At 40.3% G+C, this 18,613-nt stretch overlaps 1 protein-coding gene across 2 annotated transcripts in view; it reads right to left on the reverse strand.

Moving 5' to 3' along the window:
- Positions 1–18,613, reverse strand: part of kalrna (kalirin RhoGEF kinase a) — a 239,733-nt gene that overhangs the window by 34,557 nt on the left and 186,563 nt on the right. Inside the window, exons 41-56 of one of the 2 annotated variants that reach the window (XM_030724389.1) lie at positions 15,878–16,081; positions 15,018–15,103; positions 12,197–12,340; positions 11,692–11,787; positions 10,243–10,355; positions 9,224–9,290; positions 8,983–9,086; positions 8,829–8,898; positions 8,639–8,725; positions 8,272–8,364; positions 7,661–7,711; positions 7,454–7,531; positions 7,070–7,255; positions 6,059–6,230; positions 4,445–4,656; positions 1,812–2,083 (exon numbers count right to left, since the gene is read on the reverse strand). In XM_030724389.1, coding sequence (XP_030580249.1) covers positions 1,812–2,083; positions 4,445–4,656; positions 6,059–6,230; positions 7,070–7,255; positions 7,454–7,531; positions 7,661–7,711; positions 8,272–8,364; positions 8,639–8,725; positions 8,829–8,898; positions 8,983–9,086; positions 9,224–9,290; positions 10,243–10,355; positions 11,692–11,787; positions 12,197–12,340; positions 15,018–15,103; positions 15,878–16,081 — 2,035 coding nt within the window. Of the gene's footprint in view, positions 1–1,376; positions 2,084–4,444; positions 4,657–6,058; positions 6,231–7,069; positions 7,256–7,453; positions 7,532–7,660; positions 7,712–8,271; positions 8,365–8,638; positions 8,726–8,828; positions 8,899–8,982; positions 9,087–9,223; positions 9,291–10,242; positions 10,356–11,691; positions 11,788–12,196; positions 12,341–15,017; positions 15,104–15,877; positions 16,082–18,613 lie in introns of those variants that run through there. The other variant, XM_030724388.1, reaches the window with a different exon arrangement.

The raw sequence follows: 18,613 nt of genomic DNA on the forward strand, positions 1-18,613 counted from the left end.
TCTGTGGAGTGTCAAACCTTTATGTTAGTAAAAAACAAAAGTAAAAATAAATAAAATGTCACTAGAATAACAACATAAACAAAAAGCTGAAATTAACCATAGAGAAACAAAATGTGGAAAAGATTTATATACCTAGAACTAGGTACTGTACAAACCTTCTTGAAACACAACTTTTAAGTAGTATTTCTAATATTTTAATGATTCTTTGTTTTTAAACTACTAGTCTGTGCTCTTGTAGTCGCATAGTAACATGAATTCTGTACATTAGCTTAATAATATTATGTCTCAGGTTGGACTCCAGGCAGATTGGATGCTACACTGCCTCAATGCACCATGTGAGTCAAGGTGTATTAACTGAGACTACAGCCCAGCCATATCTCAGCTTCGGGTGGTGTCTCTGAAACACAATACACAAACATGTTTCTTCACTTTCTGTTGATAGTTTTAAAATCTTTTTAAAAGTTTTTTTTTTTTACAAAAACATATCTTTGATAATTGCCAAGTGACCGGTGTCCTTTAAGCCAACACCTTTACTTCCAAAATGGTACAAAGTGCGCACACATGCAGGCAGTTTCACATTTGCTGTTGTAGTTTATTTACAAATAATGAAAACTAAAAACTGTCACCCATCGTCAGCCTAGCGCAAAATAAAACATCTTCACCTTGACGGTGCTTTGTTAACTCGTGCTCAAGTCCAAAAGGTTTATTTTACATATATAAACTCATTATTATTACTAGACAACCAAGAGTACAATGCTGACCTTGCCATTATACCAAACATATTGCACATCCTGACTTCATTCAGATTTTTCTTATCATAAATAGTGCAAAAGGTTTTCTTAAAAAAAAAACAAAAACAAAACAAACAAAAAAACAGGAATGTTTTAGAGCCTCAGTCAAAAAAATTACTTTTTACAGTGAACTGCCAACATAAACAAAGTCAACAAAAAAAAAGGGAATTAAATACAACTTTGTCTGTGGAATAAAATAATAATTACCAAGGCAGAAACACAATAACAACAACAAGAGGAATAAACAAACATCTGTATAGACTGCCACAGACAACTATATAAATCTTCTCCTCTGTGGAGAACTGGACTGAGTCCACCTTAACGACCCAGGCGAGCTTTTTTTCCTCATAGAAAACAGTAAAATGAAAAAATAAAGTACAAAAACAGAAGAAAACGGCAGGTGTTAGGAACTGAAGTAAGAGTTCAGTTTTAGCTCCACATGAGTGCTTTTCAGTATCTGGTTTCCAGAGTTAGCTACAAGTTACAAGGTTTTCTATCCTGTCTGTGGGAAAACTCCTCAGTCCTTGGACACCTATCAGTGTTGTTTGGGTTTTTTGGGTTGGTTTCAAGCCTGAAACCTTTTTTTTTTTTTTTTAAACATAGTTGCCATAGAGCCAACAAGTGATGAGGGCTCAGGAAATAAAAGTCACTGCAGCAGCTTGATGACAGAGCAATTCAGTACGTTTTACCTCTGAGAAAGGGTGACAGACGGTCAGGGACTCAAATATTTAAAAAAAAAAAAAAGTCCAGCAGTTTTGCCTGTTTTTTTTTTTTTTTTTAATAATGAAGGACACAGACAGGGGGAGGGTGTGAGGGAACAAGGACTTAGGAGGTAAAGAGTTAGGAGCTAGGGATGGGAGCAGAGTCAAAACAAAAACAAAAACAAACAAAAACAGGTAGACAGACCTTTGTCAGCTCAGTCCTCTCATCCTCTCATTCAATCCGAATACTTGGTTTCAAGCCCAACCAGAGGTGCTTCAGTCTGCTGGGAAAGATGTGCGGGGTGGGTGGGGGACTTACTTGATGTTGTTGGCATCTGCTACTGCCGCTGAGAAGGAGCAAGTAGAAGAGGAGTCTTTAATGGGCTTTGTGAGTGGGCCTAAGACATGTCCTGGCACCCAGCCCTCTGCGGCAGGCGACTGGCTGTTGGCTGGCCGGTAAACAAGGTACATGTTCTGCTGATTGGTGGCCATGATTTGGACAGTCTCTCCCTGACTGACACAGATCTCATTCTCTTTGAGCGCTGAGTAGTCCTGAGTGATCAGCATGGTGGAAGTAATGCCGTTATTGTCCTGCAGACAGGAGGGCAGGAAAGAGTGGCAAACATGACACGGCAGAGGAAGGTACAAAAGACAAAAAAAATACACACACACACACACACACACACACACACACACACACACACACACACACACACACACACACACACACACGTACGTACGTACGTGCTGGTCATAAAATTAGAATATCATGAAAAAGTTATTTATTTCAGTAATTCCATTCAAAAAGTGAAACTTGTATATTATATTCATTCATTACACACAGACTGATATATTTCAAATGTTTGTTTCTTTTAATCTTGATGATTATAACTGGAAACTAATGAAAACCCCAAATTCAGTATCTCAGAAAATTTGAATATTGTGAAAAGGTTGAATATTGAAGACACCTGGTGCCACACTCTAATCAGCTAATTAACTCCAAACACCTGCAAAGGCCTTTAAATGGTCTCTCAGTCTAGTTCTGTAGGCTACTCAATCATGGGGAAGACTGCTGACTTGACAGTTGTCCAAAAGACGACCTTTGACACTTCGCACAAGGAGGGCAAGACACAAGGGTCATTGCTAAAGAGGCTGCTGTTCACAGAGATCTGTGTCCAAGCACATTAATAGAGAGGCGAAGGGAAGGAAAAGATGTGGTAGAAAAAAGTGTCCAACAACAGGGATAACTGCACCCTGGAGAGGATTGTGGAACAAAAGCCATTCAAAAATGTGGGGGAGATTCACAAAGAGTGGACTGCAGCTGGAGTCAGTGCTTCAAGAACCACCACAGACGTATGCAGACATGGGTTTCAGCTGTCGCAGTCCTCGTGTCGAGCGCTCTTGAACAAGAGACGGCGTCAGCAGCGTCTCACCTGGACTAAAGACAAAAATGACTGGACTGGACTCTTTATGGCAGCACAGCGGTGCAGTTATTAGCAGCATCACTTCACATTAAGAAGGCTCCTGGTCATCTGAGACCTTTCAGTGTGAAGTTTGCATAGTCCCCCTGTGCCTGCATGGATTTCCTCTGGATACTCTGGCTTTCTCTCACATCTCTAACATTTTTTCATTTCATTTTTAATTTGGTTTTTTAGTGATTTTGCTTGTTCTTATATGATTTATTTTTGGTTCATGCTTAGTTTTAGTTTTTTCATACTTTGTCAGATGCAAGATTCAAGGCGCAACAAATGTAGCCGTGCATCCTCCTGCCTGTGGTGTATTAACTAGCAACAGTAATTTTTTGGGTGAAAACAGTTCATTATGTTGTCACCTTGACTATGTGCATTGTGTGTGTTAATTACCTTGTGGTTGTGTGCCAGTGTTTTACACGCTAACAAAAAATACTGGGACTTTTCCCCTCCTTGTCCAGGGGGAGCCCAAAGCATTCCCAACCCAGCCGAGAGATATAATCTCTCCAGTGTGTCCTGGGTCTGCCCCAGGGCCTCCTCCCTGTGGGACATGCCTGGAACACCTCACCCAAGAGGTGTCCAGGAAGTCAGATGTTCAAACCACCTCAACTGGCTCCTTTGATGTGGAGGAGCAGCGGCTCTTCTCTGAGCCCCTCCCAAATGGCTGCACTCCTCACCCTCTCTCTAAGGGAGAGGCCAGCCACCCTTTGTTAATATTGATTATTTTAATAATTAAATGTTCTATCAATTATTATATTGATTAACTGAGTAATCAGATAAAAATACTTTTGTCTTAATTTTTTATGTTTTAAAATGTTAATATATTTTCATTTCTATAATAATTTACATATGTTTATATTAATCTAAATCTAATACTGTTACTGAAGTCTTGAAATAAATATGGTGTCATACGGCCCATGTCCCCCTTTAGACTCGGCCCTTCTTGTTGATTGTACACCTTATGAGATGTTATTTATGACAGGGTACACCCTGCACAGGTTGCCAGCCTGTCTCAGGGCTAACACAGACAGACAGACAGGCATTCACACTCACATTTATGAGCAATTTAGAGTTACCAATTAATCTAACCCCACTGACTGCATGTCTTTGGACTGTGGGAGGAAACCAGAGTACCCGGAGAAAACGACGCACACGAACATGGGGACACACACACACAGACAATTCCAACGCTGTATGCTGCTACACCTGCAGTAGCCTACATTTTGACTTACAAAAGTATGTTTAGTGCCCCAGTTCACTGTCTGCTGCAGTCTGCATTTTGTGCTTAGACAAGGCAACAAGAGTGCAAAAAGAATAACTGTGTGCCTCAAAGTCTGACCTCCAAAAACTGACAAATTATGAAAACTCCGCCTTCAATATTTGCCAGAAATCACCTGTGTGCTTAAAAAAAGAAGGAAAAAAAAAAACTAAAGGTAAGCTGTAATCTTATAAACCAACCAGCCTGTTCCCTGCAGATACTCACCATGGAGTCGAAACACGATGAACCTCCGTTGGAGGTAGAGACTTTGAGCTGGCTCTTCCCCTTCTCAGTACTACAGAGCCCAACCACTGAGGATGGTCGGCTGTGAGAAGATGTGGTATTCTGGTTCCCTGAGGACGAGCGGTTTCTGGTCAGCGATGAGCTGCTGCCTCCTCCACTCTGCTGATTGTGGTACACAATGGGTGACTGCAGAGCTACAGTCATACCCAGACAGAAAATGAATACGCATTGTGTTTGCTGGCATTTCAAGATTTTCTTTCTTTTTAACTCCAGATATTTTCTTGTGTTTCCTTCTCTGAACATGAAAGAGCTTTAGATCAAGTTTTGGGGCAGTAAGTTAAGTACAACTGTAAACATGTTTTAGTACATTTTCTTATACACACATTACATACATGTTACATTACATGTAACAGAAAATGTAAGGGTCTTTATGAATATATGCATCTACCTTCTAGGAAGCCATTATATTAGCTCTTCTAATGCTCTGTGGAACTGTATTTTCAAGGACTTGCAGTCAAACTTTTGAGCCTTTTCTTATTTTGTGTCATATTTTCTATATGAGTCGTTCACATTAAAGATAGAGAAATATTGACAAAGTATGTACAGTTAAGCACAGCAACCACGCCCATCTTCTGCTCCATCCTTCCATTTGTCAGGGAAGCAATTTGTTTATTCACCTTTAGCTCAATCATTTCATTAAACAGAATGTATGCCAGTTTAAAAAAATGGTTAAAAATTTTTTGAGGGAAACAACCCCACAAATTTATAGGACAAACACATTTATATTCCCTAATACCATAAATTTTCAAGAAAAAACTCAAGCAATTAGATTTAAAAAACAAACTTGCTTTGTCTCCAAATCTTAAAAATGTAAAACTTACTGTCACTTTTAATGGTAAAATGGTAAGATGAGCATTTTTTTCATTATTTTCATAAATATTTTCTCATGGCATGCACATGTACACTTCATTTAAAGTGTGCATCTGAGTGTAAAGTTAATTACAACATGATAGTTAACTGGGTTTTTGATGTATGATGAGCATATTATGGACACATATTATGTCACTTTTATGGGAGTGGTGGCCTAGGGGAGAAGAAGAGGGTTCATCACTGAGAGGACCCTGGTTCAAATCCTCGGGCTGGCATCACTGTGGGTCCCTGAGCAAGCCCCCCCCCCCCCTCCCGGGTTGCTCCCCGGGCGCCCCTTGGCTGCCCCCTGCTCCATGCTGTGCTGTGTGTACTACATACTCCATGTGTGTGATGGGTTAAATGCAGAGAATGAATCTCACTGCATGTATGTGTATGTGACAAATAAAGCTCTTTCTTCTTTCTTCTTCTAAAAAAATACTTTGTTCACTAGTGGAACAGCTAAAAGAAGCCACACTAGAAATGTGTGGGAAAAAAGTTATTGAAAATGAAATGGCATGAGAATAACACCATTTTTTTAAATGTTTATAATTAATTTTTCAGATGGTGATGTATGAATTCTAGTGGTTTATGATTCCTTTAAGAAATGGGAACCCTAAGGGAAAGCAAATATATATTCTGTGTTGATATTTTGCATCACATGAAAATATTCTCTGAGCGTTTCCTCACCAGACAGGAAGTTGCTCTGAGCGTCCAGGAGTTCCTGAATGTGTCGGACCCAGACCTGCTTGATATCAACATTGGCTGCCTGCAGGGTGAAACGCTCCGATGAGCCTCGACTCAACAAAACAAACTTACAGGGATCATTATCCACAATGTCCTCCAGGCCCAAGTAGGACACCTGTGAAGAAAAGACAGTTCCTATTATTAGACTTGGCCACCAAGGCCAACACTTTTGAACCCTGCCCGTCCCACGACACACATATACAACACTGAGGTGGCAACTCGCAAAGGGGTTGAGGCTGGAGCTGCTGCTCCTCTACATCATCAAGGAGGTGGTTTGGGCACAGATTAAAATAGACACCTCCTAGGTGAGGTGTTTTGGGCATGTGCCACCCCAAAGGCACCCTGGGCAAAGTTAGGACAAGTTGGACAGATCATCTCTAGGCTGGCTTGGCCTCGTCGTTCCACTGAAGGTGGTGGCTGGGAGAGGGAGGTCTACATATCTCTGCTTAGGCTGATGCCCCTGAGAACCAGATATGGTTCAGAAAATGGTAAGATGAGCATTTTTTTCATTATTTTCATAAATATTTTCTCATGGCATGCACATGTACACTTCATTTAAAGTGTGCATCTGAGTGTAAAGTTAATTACAACATGATAGTTAACTGGGTTTTTGATGTATGATGAGCATATTATGGACACAGTAAGACGTGTTCATATGGAAAGGATGCTCTGTTGCTATAGATTTTCAGCTCAGCTCTTACAGGCTGAACTTGTGTGCTTTTGTTTGGCTGGATATTTCCATTTCCTTTCCCACTGCCACTTTTCTTGTATATTCTGTGACCATCTACACACATGCTGCTCTGTGCTCTTCAATTATTTTTATCTAATGTGGTTTGAACATGGCGGAAAGCCTGTTTTCAAAGACTGAGGTCAGGACAGGCACTTTGTGTTCTTAATGGAATTAAGCTAGATCAGTTTACAGACTCGGGACCACTAACCCCACTCACGGTATACCTTGATGCTCTTCTTGAACTGGTACCCAGGTGTGGACGAGCCTTTTCTCAGCAGCTCACTGAAGATCACGATCTGCTCAAACAAGAAGACTCGCCGTTCTTTGGAGCGTGACAGGACGCCGGCATCCTGCACTGTTACAAAAAAAGTTTCTTGCTGCAGCAGTTTGCCCTGACTGGTCAGTTTCCCCTGCAGAAACATGAGATTGATCAACTCACCATTGAGTCACGCCAGCCATGACAGTTCTGGAGCTAATCTCAGCAGAATGATTGCCATTACTTAATGTTCACTGGTGAGTTATACAAAGGAGGAGGGTGTTCTGGACAGCTGCACAGATTATATGTTGTAGTGTGTCGACATGTTACTGTGAAAACCTGCAGAACTTACCTCGAATCCCTGCAGCCGGCCCAAATTCATCATGTCATTGCACAGTTTAGGGACCTGAGACATCAAATCTACTGCTTTCTGTAACAGAGGTATTTAAATACTTTATCATGTTTTCATTTTAGCAGGACATGCATCCACTGATAGGAATATGTTTCAGCACAAAAATCCTGGATGCAGACATGTTCAAAAGCACTTTATATTTTTTACCTCGATTTGTTCACAGTCCATTCCCGCCTTTGAGCTGTACTTCAGGAAATCCTGAGGAGAAACACAAGCTCAGCTTTAATACCATCGCGTTACCTTCACTCTGTCAGGCAAATGGACCACTGACATTAACACTGCACTGCACTGGAATAAGCTTTAAGGGAGATGGCACTTAACATCTAATAATATTTCATATATTATCTACATACTGAAAGGACAGTTTCTTGAGAAATCTACGATTAACCAAGCTGCAACACAGGGTGGAAAATGAACATGCGAAAAACTGCAGTCCTGTGTTAAAGGGCCCAAATATATGGCATTAAAAAGCATATTAAAAAACAAAAACAAACAAGCAAACACACACACAAAGACACACACACACACACACACACACACACACACACACACACACACACACACACACACACACACACACACACACACACACACACACACACACACACACCCTTTAAAATGTAAACAGGGATTAACTGCAAGGGTTTGAGGAATTCACTGGGCTGAAAATATGTCAGGCCAATTTATAAATTTTGTAGCACGCATATGCTCTTTGATGACTTATTTCACAATAAGAAAAGACTTTGTGTGTCTGTTACCTTCAGTAGAAGCTGGTATTTGGTGATTCTCTGAATTGGTTTGATGAGGAAGTCACTGATAGACAGCCTAGATTGGATTTCCTGCTGGATTCCCTGGAAGACAAACAACAGAACAATGTGTCCTTTCATCCAATTCATGCTTGTTTTATTTTTTTGGTTAATTAAATATCAAATACTCTAAATAACATCACATAAAGACAGTATCAATAAACATCATTTAAAACATTTAGGGAGCTAATTTCATTCCTGTATTTCATATTGAAACTGAATGTAAAAGAATATTTGGCATAGACATAATTTCTATTGTAAGTTTAGATTACACCTCACACCTACTGCCGGTGATGAAGAGCATCGAAACTCCACTTACATCAAAATACGTGTCATATTCCGCCACAATGAACTCTGACTTAGGTTTATTCTGACAATAAACCACATACATGTGGAGTCTTCTCTCCTGTAATAGAAAAGTGAGCTTTTATCACAGAGCTGGGAGAGTAGGGATTACTCTATAGAAAATATACTGTAGTTACATAGTAACCACACAATGATTCACTCACATGTTTGATAAAAAGCTCAGGAAGGTATTCATGGTTATCCAGGCATTTCTCTAGTTCTCCTACAAAGAAACTGACAGAAACAAGATGTTAGTAACTATTTACCTGATGCCTCCTTCAGTCCACTTCCAACTTTAGATACCAGCACTTAACTTACTCTCTGTGCCAGTCATAAATCTGGTGGATGTTCCCAAACACGATTTTGTCTTTTCCTTTCATGTCATCTGGAACACCCTTCTCTTCAATGCTCTTCATAAACCCCTGCAGTGAAAGTGTGCCAGCCTTTGAACCCAAACTCGATTTTCCTGATGCTCTTTGCTCACTGTAACTCTTCTTTTTAATAAACAGGACATCACTGCTCTGAATGGTTAATTTTGTAGGAAAAATAATGCACTCACCTCCACCACGATGCCCAGGTCTTTGACATAGTCCTTCTCTGTCTGAATCAGCTCTTTCAGAACAAACCTGTGCAGAAAAAGTTACCAGCCAAGTTAACACTGAGAGCTTCTGTTCCTGCTGCAGCAAAAATACTAACTGCTGCTGATTGAAGCCACGACAGAGCACTAAAGCCTCAGGTCACAATGGAACCTGTGAAGTAAAGCTTGTTATTTCTTCTTCTTTCTGCTGCTCCCTTTGAGGGTTGCAGCATTTGCCTCCATCTCACCCTAATCCTAGCATCCTTTTCTGTCACACTTCCTCTCTGCATGTCCTCCTTCACTGCGTTGATAAACCTCTTTTGTCATCTTCCTCTTCATGCCCAAACCACCTCACCTCCATCTCTATAGCTTTGCCTCCAAACCACACAACTGAAGCTGTCCCACTGACATACTCATTCCTAATTGTGTCCCTCCTGATCACCCCAAATGAAAATCTTAGCATCTTCAACATTCCTTCATGGTTCAGCTCCACTACATGTCTATTCATCACTGCCACCATCTCCAAACCATACATCATAGCAAGTCTCACTACCCAGGGCTCAAGCCCGGTGCTACACCAGGTTGTGGTATTCTTGCACTGGGCTGAGAATTTGACCAGTTTGGTTCAAATTGATCATCATCCACCTTCACTACTCTCTCTATTTCCATCTGTACTAATTTATACTCAACAGCATGACTCTTTATGGGACAGGAGCAGCAGCAGGAGTCAGCACAGAACAGAGCCAGCACTGGTGACAAACAACAGCTAACGATGATTAAGCCAAAGAGAGCATGAAAGGAAGAGCTGGGGCGGAACTGGTTTGTAAAGAAGCTTTCAGATACACAGCAACTGTAGGCAGGATAAAGTAGTACAGGGACCAGCTAATCTGCAGCTAAGCTTGACTTTGTTGTCTCAATGAACTACAACTAAAGAACTAAAGCTGCACTCAGTTTTATAAATTAGCAGCAGTAAAATTAGAAGCCAAAGCTGCAGGACTTACATCCGTCCTCTCATAGCCTTTTCTCTCTGCTCCTGTTCAGGGTTCCGTGGCTGAACAGGAGGGGTTTCTTCTGGTGGAGGGGTAAAGCCTGGGTATGCTCCTGGTTCAAGGGTCTGCAGAAATGACAGGATCAGTGTTCATGTGTTTATTCAAGCCATGAATGTTTTCTTCCTCAAAGTCTGTTTTTACACTATAAAAACAGATTTTTATTACTACAAACAACATTCAACACCCTGAATCTACAAAAACGCTGCGTAATAAAACCCTACAAACATCTGATGACAGCAGAGGGCAGCAGGAGCTTCAAACATCCATGCTAACAGTTACTGCCTGCTGGCCTGTGCTGATTTGCAGAAGCAAAGACTGACACTTCTGCTTTGCTTAGTTGCAAATCATATCGATCAGTTGGTAGCAGAGCAGAGAAAGATCAGTCCCGCATACTTTTAACAAATATGCCAACACAAAAACATTTCAGGTGTGATCTCATGGCAGCATTTTTTACAAAACACTCTAAAATTAAACTTAAGTAGTGTACCCACATACACACACACCAAGATTGTTGGTTTGTGTATCTGCATTCAAAAATATACTTAGATACTGTTTTTCACAATATCGCCTGCGATCTGAGGACAAAATTTCATTCCAGTGCATGTAAATGTACAAAGGTGTTTTATTATTGATGATATCAGCTTCAGTTTCAGTGGCAAGTTTATTCAGTGAAGGCTGTACATAAATTTGAGCACTTTAGTATTTTGTATGAAAATACTGGTGTGTTTGGTCCCATTTGTCCTACAGAGAAGCAGCTTAGAGATGATACTTGTCCTCTGATATCACTGCTAGACACCCATCTGTCAACAAGACCTTTGCTGACTGGAGTCTACTTGATTCAGCAAATTCTTTAACTGTGATGAAATTGATTTTCTCAGTGAACAAAAGCGTGATGCATTTAGCCCTTGATGGTGAACTCACTTTTGGTCCGACTGACTTCAGTCTTTTGGGCCCCTGTTTGTGTGTGTGTGTGTGTGTGTGTGTGTGTGAATGCTCTGATTGTGCTTTGACTAAAAGTCCAGTCGTCTTCTTTCTCCAAGTTTTCAAAACATCATTACAAGCTTAAACCAACTTCTCTCTGCACCCCCCCCCCCCCCCCCCTCCCTTTACTGGCCATAATAAGAATGCAGCTTTAAATTTTTTGAATTAGCTTCACTTTTCAAACTTGCAATGTCAATCTTTTATATACAGTCCTGTGTTTATTACCAGGTCCACATGAAAGTGTAACAACAGCAACAAATATTGTATGGGACGTTACACATGAATTTTTACCATCACTAATTTGGATAAATGACTACATACTGGTCCATAGCTAATGTGCCTTCATTCTACATGTATAAAGGATTTTAAAATTTACAAAAGAAAAACATCAGAAGCATGTTAACTAACATACATACTCACCATCTTTGTTTTAACCAGTTTTTCTATGGCGCTAACTAGCTCTGCAGCGCTGGGTACCTCAGAGGATGACTGCAGAGATGTTAGCAAGGATGAAGACTGAGAGAGGACAAGGAGGATAGAAAGTAGAAGTATGTTAGAAAGATTGGACATAATAGAAAGAAAGTATGGAGTAAAAGAAGATGCCTCAGCAAGAATAAAAATCCAGATGAGGAAGAAGAGAGGAAGAGCTCCACCCCTGACTCCTGGGTTAAATCCCAGCTGACTAGGGTCAAGATTAAGGCAAACCACAGAGTATCTCTAAGTAAAAGACCTTCTTTTTGAGTATTTCTTATTAGTGACAATTCTGTAACAAGGCATGGACCTAAACCAAATCTATAACTCTAGCTGGGTTGTGACCTTGTGGATCTTAAGAGGTTTTAAGCCATCAGCAGTTTGAGTGCTAACCTCAGTTTATCTGAGTGAAAAACTTTCAGCAACAGTTTCAGCTTCTCGTCTCCCTAATTACCTTGTCATCAGGATCTGAGGGGTTCTTGATGATATCCATAGGGGGGGGCAAAGGAGTTTGGGCATCTTCATCCTGCTCCTCCTCCCCACCGCTCTGCATCCCAGATGTCTTAGATGGGAAGTTGACATCTCTACTGATGGCTCCCTGATAGAGGAAAAGGACAGAAATATGGCAACACCAGCAGATTATGTACCGCCTTCTCCACACTGACCTGTAAAACATGATTGTGCTGTCCATGAGTCAGACTTCTTCATGAGGAACCTTTCAAATTGCCTTTGTTTACCTGTTTCACCTGGAAACTTCAGCTCTCCATAAAATCAGTTTCCACATCAGTGTGACATCAGTAACAGAGCATGACAGTGCTGAGTGATGCTTTATTTAATATCATTTGTGGAAGCAATGATGAATCATACTTCTAAGTTATAACTCCTTGTGTTCTTATCAGGCTCTTCAATAAACACTGTGAAGCAATCAAATACACTGTGTTCCAAATTATTATGCAAGTAATATTGTCTCTGATTTTCCAAAATTACCTATATGAATTGCAGTCATTGTAATTTTCAAGTCATCAACTATTAGAGTACAATTGAAAGGTTTTTGAACAAACTGCCAATGATAACAGTATATTTTTGAAAAAATAAAACACTCAAAATGCGCCCAAAATGCATGTTCCAAATTATTATGCACAGCAGTTTTCAAGCTTTTCATTTTTATAAAGAAAAAAAATGCTCATTTGAGAAATTATAAGCATTAGCAGGTTATTACAAACTGAAATCAAACAGTTTTCAAGTCAAAACTTTATTCTAGGTGATGTTACATTTGCACATAGGACCCCTTGTTCGAAAGGAGCTTCTGAACTCTCTCGTCCATTGAATTTGTCAGGTTTTGGATGGTATCTGCTTCTATTGTTTTGCATGAGGACAGAATACCCTCCCAGAGCTGTTGCTTAGATGTGAACTGCCTCCCACCATCATAGACACTCCTTTTGATGATGTTCCAGAGGTTCTTAATGGGATTGAGGTCAGGGGAGCATGGGGGCCACACCATAGGTTTGTCCCCTTTTATGCCCATAGCAGCCAGAGATGCAGATGTGTTCTTTGCAGCATGAGACGGTGCATTATCATGCATGAAAATGATCTTGCTGCGGACTGCACGGTTCTTCTTCTTGAACCATGGCAGGAAGTGCTGTTTGAGAAATTCCACATACATTATGGAGGTCATCTTTACCCCTTCAGGGATCCTAAAGGGGCCGACAATCTCTCTCCCCATGATTTCAGCCCAAAACATTACTCCACCTCCTCCTTGTTGGCGCTGTAGCCTTGTTTGCATGGGGTGTCCATCAACCAGCCATCCTCCACTCCATCCATCTGGACCATCGAGCATTGCACGGCACTCATCGGTGAACAAAACAGTTTTGAAGTCAGTCTTCATGTATTGTTTGGCCCACTGGAGCCGTTTCTGCTTGTGTGCAGTGGATAGAGGAGGTCGACAGGATGGCTTACGCACAGCTGCAAACCTCTGAAGGACCCTGCATCTTGTTGTTCGGGGGACATTGGAGGCACCAGCAGCTTCAAAAACATGTCTGCTGCTATGACAAGGCATTTTTGCAGCTGCTCTTTTAACCTGACGTAATTGCCTGTTGGAAAGACTCCTCAATTTTCCCTTATCAGCACGCACACGTGTGTGCTCTGAATCAGCTACATACTTCTTGATTGTGCGATGATCACAATGAAGTGTCTTGGCAATGTTGATTGTAGTCATGCCTTGACCTAAACACTCCACAATTTGTTGCTTCTCAGCAGCCGACATCCTTTTTCTTTCCCATTTTGGCTAAAAATGTAGGCTGCTTAATAATGTGGGACAGCCTTCTTAAGTAGTCTTGCCTTTAATTGGACACACCTGCCAAACTAATTGGCACAGGTGTCTGCAATTGCTTTCAGTGATATGAAGAGCCCTGATACACATCACCATCAATGGGTTTAACTGACAAACAAAAAAATCTTACCTTATCACTCCTAAACACTTTTTGCATAATAATTTGGAACACAGTGTAGAAACATTTTCCCCCCAAAAGATTCCAATTCTGTGGATACAGCATCCCATAATAGTTGTCATAATTCTAAAAGGGTCACCATACTCATCAATTTAGAAGCTGAGAAAGATTGCATACATTTTTCCTTTTTCAGCTTTAACACTGGGGAGTTTAAAGCACATTCATACACTCAGTAATCAGGGAGTGATTCACGATTGTGATCACATGTTTGTGTGTGGGTGCGTGTCTGTGTCAGAGACAAAACCTTTTCACACAGAAAGAGGAACCTTATCTGTTTATGTAAATGTAAATAAGCTACTGTATACGGTGTCTTTACAACTCCACAACATGTTTACATTTAAACTATGCAGATCACAGCTGATAACAGAAACAGTAAAAACTGTGTTTTATTATACACATTTCTGTCGAGACGTTAGAGTCCCAGATCATGCAGGTGACTTGGTATATTTTATATAAATGGCCATACTTAGTTGATGTATTTTTGCCAAATAGAAACTAAAACAGCATCGGGATTGCAATGAGGTGGCTACAGCTGTGTTGTGTTACACATTGCATAAGACAAATAACTTTATTTTTGATATTAGAAATAAAACAGGTATACTTAAAAATAAACAGAGGATATTGGAAAAGGTTTGGCTGGAAAGTGGCAGGGGATCCTTTATGCTTTTAAGCATATTAATAACTGTTAGTGTAGAAAACTTTAAATGTTTTATTCAATGGTCACTAATTCGATAACACTGATCACAAAAACACTCAACTAGTGCTTACCTCATCAATGACATCATCCTGCAAGGTGAAGTCAGGCTGACCGAGGTCAATACTCTTCCTGCTGTCCTCTCTTCCTGTTCCCGGCCCTGTTAGTCAGTCAAACAGTCTGTTTAATACTCAGACATGCACATCTTTTAGGCTTTATGTGGATGGCTTGCTGATAGTATGTGCTGTCAGTTAGGATTAGCTCAGGATTAGGCCAAGTCTGCTATGAACTGTAGACTGTGAGACATTCACTCCTGGGCTCTCTGGGCTCTACCTGCCACCACTGAACATAGATTTAGGTTATTGTTTACAGTTGAAAGGATTTTCTTTGTCATCAGTGGCAGTTGCTTTTGCCTATGTTCATTTTCAAGACTGATCAGTGGCTTAATCTTTTCCCATTGCTGTATTTCCCCTGTGGTTCTTGTGCTTTTGCTGTTTTTTTCTGTCAAGATTAGGCTGCTGGTCTTCAACATGCCTTCTGGTTTCAATAAGACTCTTTATTAGCAAATGAAACCATGTTGGCACAGTGTTTCAGCTGTCACTTCTCTTAACTTTCTTTTACACATCTCACAGTGGGAGCTGAAGTAAATCAGAGAAATCAGAGATCAGAACATTCTTACTAGGAATGCATCATTTTGTTATTTACAAATGGTGATGAACTTGGAAAGCAAAAAATCAAAATAAAGAAATTAAAGTAACTTAAGAAGGTGTAACATAATTGAAACAGTATTAGTAGTTTGTAGCCTAAAAGCAAACAGGAAAAATCAAAAACTAAAGGACTGTCATTTTGAAGAGGAAGGTTTGTTTGTTTGTTTGTTAGTTAATAGATTTACAGTAATAAATATGCCATTAGTAAGTCAACATGCCCCTCTTACCTGGCTTCTTCTGTTTGTTATTGGGGAGTTTCTTGACAGAGCTGCCACTGAGGCGGCGGACTGGACTGGTCAGCCACTTTCTCAGCGTGTTTCCAGAGCGTTTGGGACCAGGAGAGCTGGACTGCAGGGAGCTGAGGGATGGCTGCGGCTGAAGGTTAACCACTGACTCTGTCTTCCCATCAGAGCTGCCAACATTATAGTTTTCTGAAAGAAGTCACATGTCATTTTATTAAGACCTGATAAGCCTTCATTTAAAAAAAACAAAAAAAAAAAAAATTTTAGCCCATATTTCCAGAAGCACATTAGCACAGACACTGGCAAACATCAAAACAGTGAAATTCTAATTATAACTTTAAAAAAAAAATCACATGTTATTTAACACTTCGACGTGAATCAGACTCTTTCCTTTGAATATAACAAAATACATCAGTTGATAAAAACTGAGTGCTGTATGGATTTCACCTCTTTCTCCTGCACCTGAGATCTTCCCCTTGTATCAGAAAATATAGATTCTCTTTTTCTTTGTATGTGCAGCCATGCTGTTTTCTGACAAAAATAAATCTCAAGCAAAAATTTCTTTATGGTGCAAGTAAAAAGAGGAACTCTCATCTGGCACCACACAGTGTGCCATCCCACTCAACTACTGCATACTGACAGGAATAAATCCACACACTGCAATATCATCCTTCAGTACTGACATTAATGCCATCAATCAGGCATTCCAACATATCAGGTCTGCCTATCTCTGTGTGAATGTGCCGTGTCATCCTGACACTACAAGTTCACCAGTATTGGGTCCAAACGTCTTATCACAGCACCAACAATCACTCAAGATTTAAAAAGTATATCCTTGATTGAAAATAGTGAGGCTCAGGCCTTGAATATGTATTCAAACTGGCCATTTGAGATGTTCTATGTGTGGGACACATTTCAGAGTACAAAATTTAATTGCAACAAATCTAGACTTGTCAGCACCGTTGTTTCAATCTGCATTTAAATCGGCCTTAATTTACAGTGAAAAACTTTCAAATGCTTCTTTACCAGCTACAAATATTTACTTTAATGGGGACAAAACCAGAGAAGCATTACAAATGTGCAGTCATGTTCTGGGTCTTGGTAATCAACAAAAGTACTCAGAGATCCAGATGAGTGATTATGTCACAAACAAGCATCTGTTTAGCAGCTGCTGCCTCGTCTGATAACACTGCCATTTCAGAGACATGTTCCCAAGTGGCAGGTAAACTCCTCCTCCCTTTGCTGTGGTGTCATGTTAGTTTGTAGTTCTTTTGGTATTTTGAATTTCTATCCATTTCCTTCCATTTATCCAGTCTTAGGGTCATCGGGGGGCTGAGCCCATCGCAGCTGTCATAGAGCAAGAGGCAGGACCAGTCCAGACCCTGGAGCAGTCTGTCATAGGGCTACCACGTACAGACCGACAACCATTGACACTCACAGTCATACCTAGGCAATTCAGAATCACCAGTTCACCTAACCCCATGCATGTCTTTGGACTGTGGGGGGAAGTTGGAGTACCTAACTAGCACAGACACAGGGACACTGGGTTCAAACTGAGTACCTTCCTGCTGTGAGGCGACAGTGCTAACAGTGCTGCCCTTAATTTCCTGCTTTATTTAATGCTGCCTACTTTGAATTTTTATTAATTAATTAATTAATACAAATTACAAGATTTCTTTTACAGAGAAATGTGTGAAGATCAGCAGGGAGCAAGAAACAAATGTCATCAAAGTGAAATTATTTCCTTATTTAGGCCTATTTTCCTGCTCTCGTCCATCACAGGCGGTTTCTGTGATGTTCATCTAGACTTTAGTTTAGAGAACCTGTTTGATTTCCACTTGCACAGCAAGAACATTCAAGCACATCTGACTGTGTGAATAAGTGGAAGAACGAAGCAGTCATGCATCCAGAGTGTGCTCGATCAGCTGCTCTCACACACAGCTGGCAGCTATGGATAGCGGCTGCTGTGGAATTCCTTGTATGTGCAAGATTCTCAAACACTAGCTATTTGAATGTGTCATTTTCATGCACACAGTCTGTTTCTGGGCTGCAGATGTGACATTTATTTTTCTGACATGTTACTTACTGTAGGATCTACAATAAAATCACAAATATTACACAGTGATCAGAGCTCAGCAACACCAACAATATGCAAAAGGGAATATTGTTGGTGCTGCATTTTCCCCATAGACAGTATAAACATGGATGTAGCTTTGGGGTTGGAAAAATGAAGCCAGTGTATAAGTATCTTAAACCTGCTTTCTAAATGAAGGCCACCAGATTATAATAGCTATGGTTTCAGCACCATAGAAAACTATGGAAAAATGCTTCTCAGTGTAGACCTGTAAACATGTTCCCACTGAGTTTGTGGACTCTGTCACTTGTTTTGGATCATACTGAAAGGAAGATTAAGTCTATTTTGTAAACTTTGGTCATAGTATGTTTCAAAATGGAGGATTATATGTGGTATGCTCATTAGTAAATGACCTGTCAATCACAATAACATTTGCTCTCCAGAGCAGTTGTTAGCACATGCTATGGTGTCATCAAGAACAAAGGTTTCCTGGAAGTTACAATGAGCTCCTCTAAAGATATCACACAGTAGTGAAAGCCATATTGTTTATTTCAGAGCAATTGTGTTGTTTTACTTTCTATAGTTGACATTGAATTTTAATGTAATTTAATCAATTATTACATTTCAGCTCAAACACATTTTTGTAT

The sequence above is a fragment of the Archocentrus centrarchus genome, unplaced genomic scaffold (genome assembly GCF_007364275.1).
Source record: "Archocentrus centrarchus isolate MPI-CPG fArcCen1 unplaced genomic scaffold, fArcCen1 scaffold_36_ctg1, whole genome shotgun sequence".
Taxonomy (NCBI): Eukaryota; Metazoa; Chordata; class Actinopteri; order Cichliformes; family Cichlidae; genus Archocentrus; species Archocentrus centrarchus.